The 14976-nt window shown below is 40.2% G+C and overlaps 1 protein-coding gene and 1 long non-coding RNA gene across 2 annotated transcripts; one reads left to right on the top strand and one right to left on the bottom strand.

Annotated features, from left to right (window-relative positions):
• The first annotated feature begins 7746 nt into the window (after window positions 1–7746).
• Window positions 7747–8975, top strand: LOC121856708. The gene is made up of 2 exons (XR_006087025.1): window positions 7747–8136; window positions 8435–8975. It is a non-coding gene; the product is annotated as an uncharacterized LOC121856708 (long non-coding RNA).
• A 627-nt stretch (window positions 8976–9602) lies between these two features.
• Window positions 9603–12594, bottom strand: LOC121856709. Its single transcript, XM_042352400.1, has 3 exons — window positions 12526–12594; window positions 11034–11153; window positions 9603–10575 (listed from the first exon to the last, which is right to left on the bottom strand). The coding sequence occupies exon 3, from the start codon at window positions 10496–10498 to the stop codon at window positions 10004–10006; it is 495 nt and encodes a 164-aa protein (XP_042208334.1). The 5' UTR covers window positions 10499–10575; window positions 11034–11153; window positions 12526–12594; the 3' UTR covers window positions 9603–10003.
• Window positions 12595–14976: the final 2382 nt, after the last annotated feature.

Below are 14976 nucleotides of genomic sequence, written 5' to 3'. Positions count from 1 at the left end.
GGGGTGTAACACAGACCTCTGTGTCCTAAGAACACGAAACCGCTGGAACAGCCTTGAACTCACCGCCTCCGAGACAACAGAGGATACCAGTCGTGTCTGACCACCAGGTGGTGACACTTTAATAAAAATTGGACCTTGTATATATATTACATATTCCGTACACATGTTTATCAGCGGCCCTTGTGGAGGTATAACATTTCCTGAGTGTTTCTTGGATTATCTTACAGGTATTTTGCTCCACGTGTGTGTACTGGCAGTGGAGGAATAAACCATTACAAGGTCTGGATTATATACGTGAGGCTGAACTTAGAGCGGAGGAGATGTTCCCGATACAACCAACCAACATCACTGTACAGTCAGTAGTTCATGTGATAGAGAATAAATAATACAAGACGTATTTATCACCCGTCTAGAGACAATTGGCATCACGTTGCATGTTTCTCAAATGAGACTCAGAAAAATAATTTACTAATTTCATTAAAAATAATAATATTTATTTAGTTAAGAGATACAGTAGGCAGAGTAAATGTTGACTGTCATAAAGGTGGAAACTTATATATAAATTAACTCCAGTAGTAAGTGCTAGTTGGAGGATTAAGTGCCTCCTTCCTCCCTTAACTTGTTCCTCCTCCGCCCTCACCTGATTTGAGGAGCAGGATTCTCACAGGGTGGTACTGAATATTAGGTGTTCTTTCTAACACTATCACTTGGAGGATTACCTTAACCGATAGGTCAACAACTGCAAATATGTTGCCTGTATAACAAGTGAACTAACGTGGGTTGAGCACTGTGGCGTGTGTAGGTGTCCGCAAGGCAAGGCCTATACCCTTGTGGTCACGCTGGGCCATGTGGTGAGGGCTTGTGTAAACAACCCCTCCCCCCCCTTCATAGTGTGCCAAGCTGGTTAGTTCTTTTGAAACTAAAATTGACTTTGATACTGTATCTAACCAGAAAAACAGAGATGCTATTAAGAACAAGTGTAGTGTAATAAAAGTGTTTATAAACTGAGAATACTCCTGTTACCTTAGTCCCCCGACACCACACTCCCTCCGCTGGAGGCCCGCTCATGGCCTCCCCTCACACCGCTGATACGCTGTAGATGCCAGTTTCCCTTGTCCTGTAAGAGGGTTACGCCTCCCAACCGCCGCTGGCTTCCTTGGAGTGCCAAGCAGTCCTCGGCCCTCTGACGTAGGCATATAGGTCGAGTCCTGTAACTCCTCCATGTCTGAGTTGACTGGAGACCCAGCCACTCGCTTTAACTCTCCTGATGCACTGAGGGAGCCAGGTGACTATGGTGTTGACCTTGACACCAACGGAGAGGATGGCTTTCAACTAGTTCAGTCCAGGAACAAGCGGAAGGCCGAAAAGGCAGAAAAACTTAGAGACCATCAACTACAACCTCAACCCCCCATGAGAGTAAGATTATACTTCCCTGAAGGTACACCACCTGAAGTCAAGTATCTCTGGCTGAACGATGCGGAAGATAAACACCCAGACGCTGAGTTTCAGTTCAGAGTCGGTACACAAGATCATGTTCTGATTAGAAGCGACCCAGCAGTCATACAGGATCTCCTCACCAATAACATAAGGAGAATAACCATGGAACAATCATCCCAACCATCGAGCAAGAAAACCATCTTAATCATAGGGCTCGACCAGTACCAGACCCCTACACTACTAGAAGCCCATCCCTACATCAGAAGGACGAAGCGACTCAGGGGCAAACACGCAGTCTTTGTAGACTGGGTATTAACTGCAAAACAGTTGGAGTTCCTATATGGCACCCTGACTGTCCAAGAGCTCCTACACTCCTTCAGCGCCCAGACCCGCCACCCAGGCAGGTCTCAAGAAACATTACTGCTGCTCCCTACGACCAACCCCTGGCCCACCCTCCCCACCAAAGCTCCAGGATCATCACCAGCAGTCATCGAAAGATCAGCATGGGGCAACACAGACGTACCGACACAACAGGTAGCTGCCAACACACTCCATGAACACGCACAACGCGAAGAGATCAATGATTTGAAAAATGAAATTAAAGAACTCAAAGCTCAGTTTACAGCTCAAACTGAAATGTTAAGGAGCCTCTGTGATACACTAAAGGAAAAAAACACCACCAACACAGTGCAGCAGCTACGGAAAAATTACAGTCAAACTGAAGACATTCAGATGTCAGTACCAGATGTGGAAACTCAAGACCCACCAGGAACTATTGTCTACGCAGAGGAAAATAGTGATACTGGTAACAGTTCTATTGATGCCTCTGTGGACATGGTCAGTGAAGATGAACAAACACAAAGAGAAAATGGTGGTGATGTCGTGTGTAACCAAAGTGTTTTGTTGTCTGCCACTGAAATACAACAATTGTTGAGCCGCACATGCTCCAGAAATGTTTCAAAAAGGTTAAATGGCCTACTGCCTGCCGAAGGGACAGGCAGCATAGAAAAGCACAGTATCATACAGTGCCTTTTTGCTTCTTTCCAAATACAGTTCATAATGGCCAGTGTTCATAATGGCCAGGTGATGAGTTGGAACATCTCATCCCTTAGAAAACGACACCCTGACCTGCACCACAAAGTTGTGACTAAAGACATCGATATTGTGTGTCTGCAGGAGTGTCTCACACCAAATGGTAAGCCCCCACCCAGTCTGCCCAATTATGTGTATTATGATCCTAGTTCTACTCACACATGTTTGATGTATGTTAAGAAGTCACTCCCGCATGTACCTCTTGTATCCAAAAAGACTACCAACCTTCAGTACCATGGGATCACTATCCACCTAGGCAACTCCACACTCAACGTGCTAAACGCCTATGCTCCCTCAGATCAGCTTCAATACACAGATCTCCCAGATTTTTTACACACTGAGCCCACTGTCCTAATGGGTGACCTGAATACTAGACACAAGAAATTAGGTGACTCCACCACTAACACCAATGGTAGGAGACTTATCTCACTTCTAAGCGCATATGAAGATGTTCAAATTATAGGTAATAATGAACCAACACACATCTATGGCGGGGGTCTAGACAAATGTATTGGCTTTAATCTATCATACACAACTCATAGCTCTGATGTCACTGATCTTATGTCTGACCACAGCCCAATCCAAGCTAGTATACATGTAGCCAATGACACCCCCACTGGTGGTAAACTCAACAGACGTAGAATCACAGTCAAGCAAGAACATGAAAGCCAGTTCATAGACTTCATCCATGACTGGTACAAGGACTACAAGCCTGACAACTACCAAAGTTTCCATGACGATCTGATAGATAGGACTTATACATACTTCACCAACAATGCCTCCACCAAAAAAAGGAGAAAACGTGGTCAGCATAATGGGAACAGGCAACAGCAGTACTATAATGACCATGAGCTGAAAAAAACTCATGGCGAGGGTCAGGAGGGTGGGTAAGGGTTACAAACAAATTAGAACACCTCAAATGGTAATATTGTATCAAGCTTCGCTTGCTGCTGTCAGGGAACGTGTAAACGAACTCAGACAAAATGCATGGGAGACATATGTCAACAGTCTGAACCAAAACACATCCCTCAGCAAAGCATGGAAAGACATAAACATAATCAGAGGTAAAAACAGAAGACACGTCTCCCATCCAAACCCTCTGCAAAAGTCGAATGAGCTAATAACAAAGTGGGCTCATGTGTCTAGCTATGACATGTTACCAGCTGGGACTCGGGGACTCCTTGATGCAAAGTCTGTAGAGAGAAGTAATCTTATTAGCTTTATGCTGGGCAAACAGCACGATGAGTGTGATGTTCCATATACTGAGTGGGAGCTTGACGCCACCCTCGTCACGGGTAGGTTTACTTCCCCTGGAGAGGACGGAGTCACCTACAACATCGTTAGACTACTAAGGCGCGTGCCAGGCAATCCATTGTTGGCATTGTACAATATGAGTCATGCCGAGGGCCAACTACCCACATCATGGACCAGCAGTATTGTTGTACCAATACCGAAACCAGGACAGCCTGATGCTTTTCGTCCCATATCACTAACCAGCTGCCTGTGTAAAACCTTTGAGAGGATGGTTCTTGGCAGACTCTTATATAGAATCAGAGAACACATGTCTCCTAACATAAATGGTTTCACCCATGGTAAAGGTGTACATAATTGCATCACCACATTCCTAACTGTGCATGGTGATGAAAGGCACAGATACACCACATTTCTTGACCTAAAAGCTGCATTTGATAATGCCAATAGGCAACTGATATTGTACGAACTAGCCAAAATGGACATAGGAGGTAGGCTGTTACACTGGATAAGTGATTACCTAACCAACAGAAGGGCTGCTGCACTGTTTCAGGGTTACAAAAGTGAAGTTAAAGATATGCAACTTGGTACCCCTCAAGGTGGAGTACTTAGCCCCACTTTGTTCAATGTTCTTATGAATGCATTCTTAAATTTAATACCAGACAACCCCAGCAATATCTCAATCAGCTATGCTGATGATATTCTTATACATACTAAAACTCATCGTGAAATGCAAACCACCCTGAACCATGTATACGCAGCCTGTGAGATCCTCGGTCTTATTATCTCCACTGACAAAACTAAGGTGTTCAACAAACAAGCTGGTAACCGCAAACGCGGCCCCGCCAAGTTCAAGATTGTTAACAACACTATTGACTATGTTTCTTCTTTTAAATATCTTGGTGTTTCCGTCCCTTGTACCCTACCTGCCATACAACAGCTAACCAGCCAATGTACTGACAGACTGAGACCTCTTAGAAGTGTAGCGGGGTACAGCCCGCACTATGGTGCTAATATTAGAATTGTTAAAACAATGTGCCTAAGCTATATAAGATCTCTGATAGATTACCACGCACCAGCCCTGGTCATTCGTGACGGGAAAGGCGTTGACAAGCTCGAGAAAATGCAAAATAAAGCCCTCAGAATTATCCTAGGATGTCCCATGAGCACTAAAGTACTTAATATGAGGAAAGAACTAGGTATACCCGGTGTTAAAGATAGAATAATTGAAGTCAACCTCATGATAGCCCTGAGGCTTCTGCGTGGTGATCCTGATAACATTGTTTCCTTAAAATTGATAGAATGTATGAACCTTGGGACTACTGAGTCTAAATGGATCCAAACTACAGCTACACATATGAAGATGTTTGGACTAGACCACCTGTACAAAGTTGAGACACAACAGCGCTTCCTGCCACCCTGGCGGACAGTTCCTTTTGATATCACAATACCGACGTATCCGCCTAAAAAATTAATTATACAAAGCATTTATCTCCAACACACTGCCAAATTGAGAGCTCTTGAACACATACACACTCTACAGACTGATGATAATATCACACAGACCATCTACACTGATGGATCTCTAAACACCGCCTGTGGGAGGGCTGGAAGTGCTATTGTTGTGACTCAACCTGCCGGTAATATAATTGAGAAAGGAGTTAGAATTAACAACTGGGCATCCACTCTACAAACTGAATTAGTTACCATATTCACAGCTATTAAATTCACTGAAACCACTGTTACCGACAGTCTCATCATCACTGACTCTCTATCCTCACTACTTGCCCTTGGTACCCTCGACTCAGGTTGTCACGCTCTTGTCTCTGAAGCCAGACACAAATATGCGTGCCTTGTTGATCGGGGTGTCAGGGTCAAACTGTTGTGGATCCCCTCTCACATAGGCCTCATAAAACATGACAGAGTTGATGCCCTCGCCAAACTCGCGTCTAACAAAGACACCGTTGAATACAATTTGGGTCTGTCAAAAAGAACCCTTAAAACTGTAATTAGGAAAGAACTCATTGATGAGTTTGACGCAAGTAGACAAGTGCAAACAGGCAATAGTCGATCCATAGGTTACCATGATGAGATGTATCAAGTGAAACATGTATATGGAGCAAGTAACAAGATCAATAGATTACAAGATGTTGTAACCGCTAGATTAAGGTTAGGATACAAGTACTTTGGCAGTATGTTCCTAAAGCAGATGTAAACAAAACTAAATGTAAAGTGTGTGGCCATACATATGGCCACACACTTGAACACTACGTCCTCGACTGTGTGAAGATAGAACCTTTTAGGGACAGGTCCAAGCACACTGTGTGTGAAATGGCACAACACTTCATCTCTAATGGCAAGATAGCCGACATATTAAGATTGTATCCACTTTTTTGCACTTAGTAACTATATCAATTCTCATGTACAGAACCAAATACGTAATGTGCTTGAATACCTCCCACGTAAATGTGAATAACAAAGTGTGAGGCCAGACATACTGCCTCACACGCCTGTTCTCACGCATTTGTGAATAAGTTACCCTTTATGTATAGAACCAAACAAATAATGTAAATGAAATACTGTGTAACTTTCAGTGCCATAATATCCTGACAACGGGGGTTAATTATTATGACCCTTTGTAAACCCTACTCTGTAATCCTTTTGCGCTACCGCTCACAGGATGAGTGTGGGGTGCACAATAAAGTAGCCGCTGCAAGCGGCAAAATCAATCAGAAAGCACAGTGACTCATCTTTACGTCTTGATACGAGTAACCTTTATATTGTTCCACCTTAATTAAGAATCGAAGATAAAATGATACAACTTAGATATATCAACATCATCTCCCCCTCACCTTCCACCCTCCCCTCTCCTCCCCCTGTCCCTCTCTCCCGTGCCTCTCCTTCCCCACTCCTACTCCCCACCACCATAAGATATCAATGGTAAACTTTACAGCTACATAGTTTATCAAGTCAACACAAAAACCTGTCCCCTTTTACGTCGATTTCCTTCCAAGTGGCATGTGAGTGGTGTTGACGGCCCCCGTGGGATTACTATTTAGGTATTCTGTATCGTGTACCTTAATCTGGGGATTATAGAAGGAGTTTAAATAGTACAGAAAGGGATTTAAGACGTTTAATTTACTCCCCAAAACAAAGAGAACATGTTGTAGGCTCTTCCATCTACAGGTAACGCCAGGTAAGGATATTTTCTAATGGATTATTCATTAGGCTCAACTAACTCCGATTCCCTTGAACGATTTTCTTTACCACTATCTTTTGTTTCTATGCCCGTGAAGCGTCGAGGTGCGTGTGTGTGTGTATGTAACCTTTTTCCAGATATGAAGGTGAGATAAGTGTTGGTCAGGATGCCGTTGTTGCTCCCCGCCCTACTAATTCTGACACAATTATTGTTAACTCCTCTACGTCATCAATCTGAATGGTGAAGATTACCTGTACCTCTTTTATTATTCTATCTCATAATAAAAACAATAGTAATAACAATGGTAATAAAGATGATAACAATAGTAATAACAGCATATTATCTAAGTGAGACACTTTGTCTAGCAGCTACCTTAGGCCTAGTTCCAGACTTTCCTTGAGCATTATCATAGGTAGAGTATTAATTTAAGAAAATTTACGGCTAATCCGATATATTTTCAGGTTTTAAATTGTTGTTTTTTGTATGAACTTGAAGACAATTCAGACCAAATGTTCCCAACATTGAAAGGAAAACACCAGGGTCTAGGCTAAATGAGTAATTTAAGAGAAGTGATTTGTCATTTAGGTTAGGCAAGGCTATACTATCATTAACCAATTTATTTGAATTTGCCCAGGATAAGGCTATCTTAGTATAGCTTATGTGTCTTGTCACAGGCCAACATTATGCAAGGGATTATTTACCTAAATTCTAGTGGGGTAAAACACCAAATACTGTGAGATCTCTGTTAGCCAGAACAATTGGTGAAGAGCACTACCGTGAATGAATGAGTGTTTTCCCGTTAACGAGACAGTTATCACAAATCAAGAAAATATCCCTCATCCCCAGAATGTTTATGGTAATGGAAAAAATTTCTCGGTAGTTCCGGCAATTGCCCATTACATCATCTCTCGAACCCGGAAATATATCCCCCATCTCCGGAATTTTCTCGGTTATCTGGGAAACTTTCCTCATAGTTTTCAGGAAAATGTGCCTCTCTGAAAGTCATTTACCTAAGCCGTAAGTTTCTTGCAAAATCATGCTTTGGGAATTAATTTTAGATAAAATTTCAATTACGGCTTTCAGAAAGTTCCGGGTTTCAAGGATTCCGGCTAACGGAGAAGGCTGCTGTTCCTACCAGAAATCAGTTTCAAATGCGAGTATGTGACAGACTTTGAGGCAAGAGGATGTCTTTTAAATGCTTTTAACACCCTTATTTACTTGAATAATGAACAATTTTTTCAATTTTAAATGAATACAGAGATTTTAACGCGTTGTGCATTTTTCAGTATTTTACCCCTAAGAGCCAGGCAAAACCTTAAGGCTGTAATTTTTGTTTTTCACAGGCATAACCTTTCAATTCTAGGCCTAATGATAAAACTTTGAATTAGTTAGTATCAACATAAAAACAATACTGTAACAAACTTCTAAACCATTGCATAATTTTTTGTCCTGCAGATTGATCCAGTAACACTTGGACCTCATTTTCCAGTTACCCTGCAATGGATCTTGTTGTAGCTTATCTGCATGATCGAGCTTTACGACGTGAACGAAGGTATCGGGACCCTTTGGATCCCAAAAATATAAGCGATGAAAATCTAATTAGATATAGGTTTCCTCGATGTGAAATTCTAAGACTGTGTTAAGATTTAGATCCATTTTTAAGGCGTAGAACGAGAAGATCTCATGCTGTTCCCATACACACGCAAGTGTTAGTTGCCTTAAGATTTTATGCCAATGGAACCTTTCAACATGTACTTAGTGATACAGCTGAGGCTGTAGCAGGGACAGGCCAAGCAGTCCGAGCCAATGTAGTCCGTAATTGGTTTACTTGATGAATTAAAATCAAATATCAATTCACCAATACAATTTTCCTCTATGTTTAAATAGTACTTTTTAGTGCAGTATACAGAGGTAATGCGAATAAAGCGTACATTGATTTAACTTTTATTTTCAATATTCTGTACATAAAAAAATAAACTTCTTTATAGAAATTAAATGGCTTTCTTTTACCTTAATAATATATGTACTATATCCTTGAGCAAATTTGATTCCAATACAGTATACTTTTAATACTACTAAATACCAAAGGCACTAAAGTTTGTGAAACAAAAAATCCCTTATATAAAACATATTTGAGAAATTGAAACAATAAAAAAATATTGCTACTGTTTGCATCTTAAACTACCGTACACAGTTTGACATGGGTCACCACATCGTTGTGAAATAATAATACAACTACTGTTATTTGTTGCCATTTTTTAGATTTAAGAATGAAATACAGTATAATTTTCATATGTCTAGAATTATCTGCATCAATACCCGTAAATTAAAAGAAACTTATAACCCAATACTGTACTACTACAAGTAATAAAGAAAAAATAGAATACAGTACTCTTTGCTTGTTAAGCTACAAAATGTAACATGAGACAGCACATCCTTATGATAGAACCAATGCAACAACTTGCGCTTTGGAGACTAATGTGTGTTAAATAGCAGCGATTACAGTAGGCTGTTGGTGAATTGGCACCATTATTTCTGTTTCAACCTACTTGAATCATACTTCGCAAACTACAAACTAATAAATAAAACTCGTTGAACTGGAAATTGACTACGTCTTACAAAATAAAGGAACCTTTAAAAAATAAAAATAAGTACATGAGCCTCTTTTCAAACATATAATTTTGAGTGTGGTAGGAACTTTTACCCAAAACTTGGGTAAACATTACCCGTAGTAGCACTGCAACACATGTTATTAGTTGACAAATGTGTGTCTTTCACTTAACTTCGTGATTTTAATGAACTTATGGAGAGCTAAATATTCCTGTTACATTTTCATGACTAGTATAGGCTGCAAGTGAAAGTTACACAATTTTTTAACATGCGGTCTTCCTTCATAACAATCACTCAAATGAAAATTTATAATAAGTGTTTGATGACTTTTCAACTACGCTATTATCACATTTACCAAAAGTAAAGGACTTACCTAAGTAAACAACTACATATACACATACCATAAACACAGCATCATTGGATAGGATTTTTCGACTGCATAACTTTTGCAATGCATAGCATTGCAGATGCAATGCACTCTGTGTGAGCTACAAGCTGTAAAAAACTGTCCCTCATTTGTGTTTGAACACGAAGCATCTCTCGAAGAAGATCTTCATCTTTTCGGGCAGAAGAGGTTCGTGGCCTCCTGCCACTACTGCTCGTACTTGGCATTGGAGATGAATCCATTTCATCAGTGTAATCACCAGTTACAGTTGACCTAACAGCTGTGGCAGAAGGGGTACTAGACCTACTTCGCTGTTCCTTGGTAGCAGCAATAGGTTGACGAGTATTGCTTGAACTACATGTTTCTACCTCATATGTTCCGGATGATGAAAATCCAGGAATGTTTGTAGGTGCTGAAATTTCAGGTTCTAAATGCACAATGGGTACTGTGATATCATGTTCCTGTATATCCTCATTCAGAATGCGGGTTATAGAATCATCTTTCTCTTGAACGGGCCGAAACATAAATTCCTCTCGGAAACAACTACCGGTAGCTGTAAACCTAGCTCCTGAGGGTCTGGGGGTTGGTTCTCTTTCTTCTTCTGGAAAGAAATGTAGTATAATAGGTTGATTGAAGTCTATGTTAAGAGTATAATTAAAATATTACACTGTATTTCCAAATATACAAAAGCTTTTAGGAAAAATAATGGTTTGAAAAATAGTGTTGACCATCTAAATATATTTGTTTAAAATATTTTTAAATCTAAATATCAACTAGGCGTTAAATTTCTTATATTTGCACTTCTCAATTTTGTCCATTAACATACGAGTTATAAAAACATTTAATATATAAATTAGGGAAGCAATAAACAAGCTAGAAATGAAACCAACTTACTAGTGTCGTTATTTTTCAAAATTATATAAAAAAATCAGTATACTGTACAGTATTTCCAAATCAAGATGTGAAAAAATGTCTCCAAAAGTTTTTTTTTAAATAAAAACAAGGGCAGAAAAAAACAAAATATATCAGGGGGTTGGAAAAGTATTTTGACTGAATTACCATTAATAGGTTCTTCACTTTCAACATCCCCTGGAATCCCATGTATAGAGGCTGGATCTAATAGTTGAAGAATTGCTTCTTCAATTGCAGTGTATGTAATTTCAATTTGGGGGCCGCCACCTTGAAGAGAAAATATAAATAATAACTGTCTTACTGTGAGCTGTGGTTACATACACTATACGCTAACTATGTTATATTTGGCAGAAATCATAGTTACAAAGGAATCTACTGAAATAGTTGTCTTACTGTGAGCTGTGGTTACATACACTATATGCTAACTATGTTATATTTGGCAGAAATCATAGTTACAAAGGAATCTACTGAAATAGTTCCAAACATTATAACCTAACCTATCATTGTAGCTGTAGCCACAAAAATTCTCCTTTATCTATGTCAAAAGTTAATTAGATTTAAGGTAACAAACAATAAATGGTAAAATAAGTCAAAAAAAATAGTCGCAGCCAGAAATTTTCAACCTGTATTAGTTGTAAACTCATAAGATAGAACATCCTTGCCTATAAGCCTAACAAAATAAAATTTACATATTAATGTATACCAAATATGAATATAAATCTATTGATGAATGAAAATTAACGACATAAAAAAAGGAATTCTATGGCAACTTATACATTATGACCTTCATTACCGTCGGAAATAACGTAATTATTAATATGTAGTTTATAACAGTAACCAAACCTACCTAACCTAGCTTCCTTTACCAACGGGAGGCCTCCGCCGCCCTGCCACACAAACTCATATTAACTATCTCTGTTCCACGTCAGTTGCGACACAATGACAAGTGTGTCTTAAAATTGTGTAATCTATATGATAGGTATAATAAGAAAATCCAAAAGTTGTGGGGAAATTATTAACAGTTGTACAGACTTCCCTGACTACCGGGTGGGAAGATATTGGAAGCATAATGTGTTGTCTAATGGTAGACCCTGCTGCCATTTGGCATCACGAAAATTAGGAGCAAGTCCAAGGTTGCTGATCTGACTAAATGTGTCATTTACACACAAGTGCAGGGTCGCAATTGTTTCTCGTAATATCAACAACACAACGTACATACTGTATATTGATTCTCACTTTTTGTGTTTTCATTTCGGTATTTATGGTTATTTATTATTAATATTATTATTAATAAAGAGGTATTTTTATTAATAGTACTAAAGAATTATTATTACAGGCCCCGACGTGGGTCAGTGACTGTGCCTGGGTTGGTTAATCCACGTAAAAAGAAAAAAAAAATTAGGTTGAACGGTAAAGTTTTTACTATTTACTCACACGGAAAACTTCGAAGAACGATGTTTCTTTTAATGAATGTGCTCATATAAGGAAAATATGTGTATTCATTCACGATGGAGAGCCACCACACTACTTACTTCCTTGAGTTTACAAACACGAAAATCGTACCAAGCCTCAGAAAAACCATAGTTAAGTTTGTTTCATATTATCAATCAATAACCACGCTAACAATATTATGACTTACCTGTTCCACCAGCATATTTCTTATCTTGTGCTGCTTTTTTCTTAACGCTAACACGAAGGAAAACTTCCGCCGAATTTCAGTAACATTGCGGGTGACTCTACCAACAGCATTCACCGCATTTAACACTTCACCCCAGGCATGGTTTTTGAGTTGAAGTGTACAACTACTTGAGTCCAACTTCCCTAAAATCATTTCTTTTCGTTTGGCTACCTCAGTCACAAGAGCGTATACTTCAGCCTCACTGAAATTAGGCCGTCTCTTCCCCCCAAAATAAAAACCTAACATACCCAGCCGTTACTAGCAATCCCACACAAAAAAAAAAAACAAAAAAAAAAAACACCATTTTACCGTTAACTAACCACACCCTATCACTCCTCCCAAAATAAAAACCTAACATACCCAGCCGTTACTAGCAATCCCACACAAAATAATAAATAACCATTCTACCATTAACTAACCACACCCTATCACTCCTCCCAAAACAAATACCTAACTTACCCATCCCATACTAACTCGGATGACATGTACGTTTCCCTTAGCCAATAAGGTCGGGGAGAGTTCCACAGTGCCTGTACGCAAGCCCTCCCTCAAGAATGTTACCTACACTGTTTTATGGGCACCTCCCTTAGCCAATAAGGTCGGAGAGGTGTGCCTAATAAAAACGGTACCAAATTGCAGACGACATTGAACGCCTCCTTTAGCCAATAAGGTCGGGGAGGGGTGCAATGTACCTGTACACAAACCCTCTCCCTCAAGAATGGGGCCAGAACTCACAATACCTGCAAGAGCCTACCGCAATTGCAGAAGTCCTTTACTAGCCAAAGGGAAGAAAGAATGCAATGATTAACCCAACTCTGCCAACTACTAACAAAACCTACAATCCTCCCAAAAGAAAAACTTAACCCACCCAACCTTACTCACAATCCCTCCTATAAAAAAAAAAAAAAATGCTAACTCTCCATCCAATCACTAATCAACACCTTCAATCCTCCCAAAAGAAAAACTTAACCCACCCAATCGTACTCACAATCCTCCCAAAAAAAAAAAAAAAAAAAGCTAACTCATCATCCAGTCACTAATCAGCACCTTTCAATCCTCCAAAAGAAAAACTTAACAGCCCGACCTTTCTAACAAGCCTGACCCTCCTAAAAAAAAAAAAAAAAAAAAAAAAAAAAACCTATGACTCAATACAACTATTCATTAGCAACACAAATCATATCACACCTAAGGAATCCTTCCATACTATAAATTAACCCAACAACCTCCAAAGCCCCCCTCTCCTCTCCTCGCCTCCCCTCTCCTCTCCTCTCCTCCCCCCTCCTCCCGACAACCGAACCATACCTGACCTTATAACAATTATCCTAACCCTCCCCCTCTCCCCTTACTACATTTCCACGCAAACACATACACACTCACACAACAACCCCCCTTAAGCAATTCTAATTCACCTCAAATCAACATACAACCGCCACCCCCGCCAATCCACAACCAATCTCCAAACAGACAAAGCCACTCATAACACTACAACTCTCCAAAACCAAATCAAACATATCCAACCTCTATACCAGCCACTGTCAACAAAATCGACCTTACTCAAGACTGAAACGAAACAACCTATATCTCACTCTCATCTCCGTTCACAATTTGACAAAGCTCAAATCTGTCCCCTGCTATTACTAAATAACTCTCCTACGATACACTCATCCTTCCTTACTACGAATACTTTGACATTTCAAACTCAAAGATTCAAAACTCTTCCTCCAACTCTCTCCACTTCTCTCTAACATAGCTCAAAGACCCACAACTCTCAGAACCAAATCAAAACATACCCAACGTCTGTGACATCCAATTCTCAATAAAATCGACCTAACTCAAGACTGAAACCATTCAGCCTATATCTCATTCTCGTCTCCGTTCATAATTTGACAAAAAAGCTCAAATCTGTCTGCTGCTATTACTAAAAACTCTCCTATGATACGCTCATCCTTCCTTACTATGAATACTTTGACATTTCAAGCTCAAAGATTCAAAACCCTTCCTCCAACTCGCTCTGTTCCTCTTTGACATAGCTCAAAGACTTTACCTTCTTCTTTCTCCAAACAACCCTACGACTAGCAAAATTTCCATGTTTTCACCTTCTCTGTTAATTTGTTCGTGTGTGGCCTGTGCGTCCGTCCACCTGCGCTTCTCGGCTTGTACCGCCGCCGTGGCGGGGCGGTTCTTCCTCCGCTTTGCCAACACTGCCTAAGCTAGACGACAACCAGAGCACCCGCCTTGGCCCTTTGCTTGCCCGGACCTGCTCCCGCCCTCCCTCTGCCTCGTCCTGATTGTGATTGTTGCACCCTTAGGGCATTTTGCCTACCCCCTCACGCAAGCGGTGTTTAGCCACTGCACCTGTTCTCTCCTTCTAAAATTCACTTCCATTCTCCCTTTATTCTTCCTCTGAACCTC

This window comes from Homarus americanus, unplaced genomic scaffold (assembly GCF_018991925.1).
Source record: "Homarus americanus isolate GMGI-L3 unplaced genomic scaffold, GMGI_Hamer_2.0 scaffold6495, whole genome shotgun sequence".
NCBI lineage: Eukaryota > Metazoa > Arthropoda > Malacostraca > Decapoda > Nephropidae > Homarus > Homarus americanus.
Note: the sequence above shows the minus strand (reverse complement) of the source record. Positions and strands in the feature narration are given on the sequence as shown.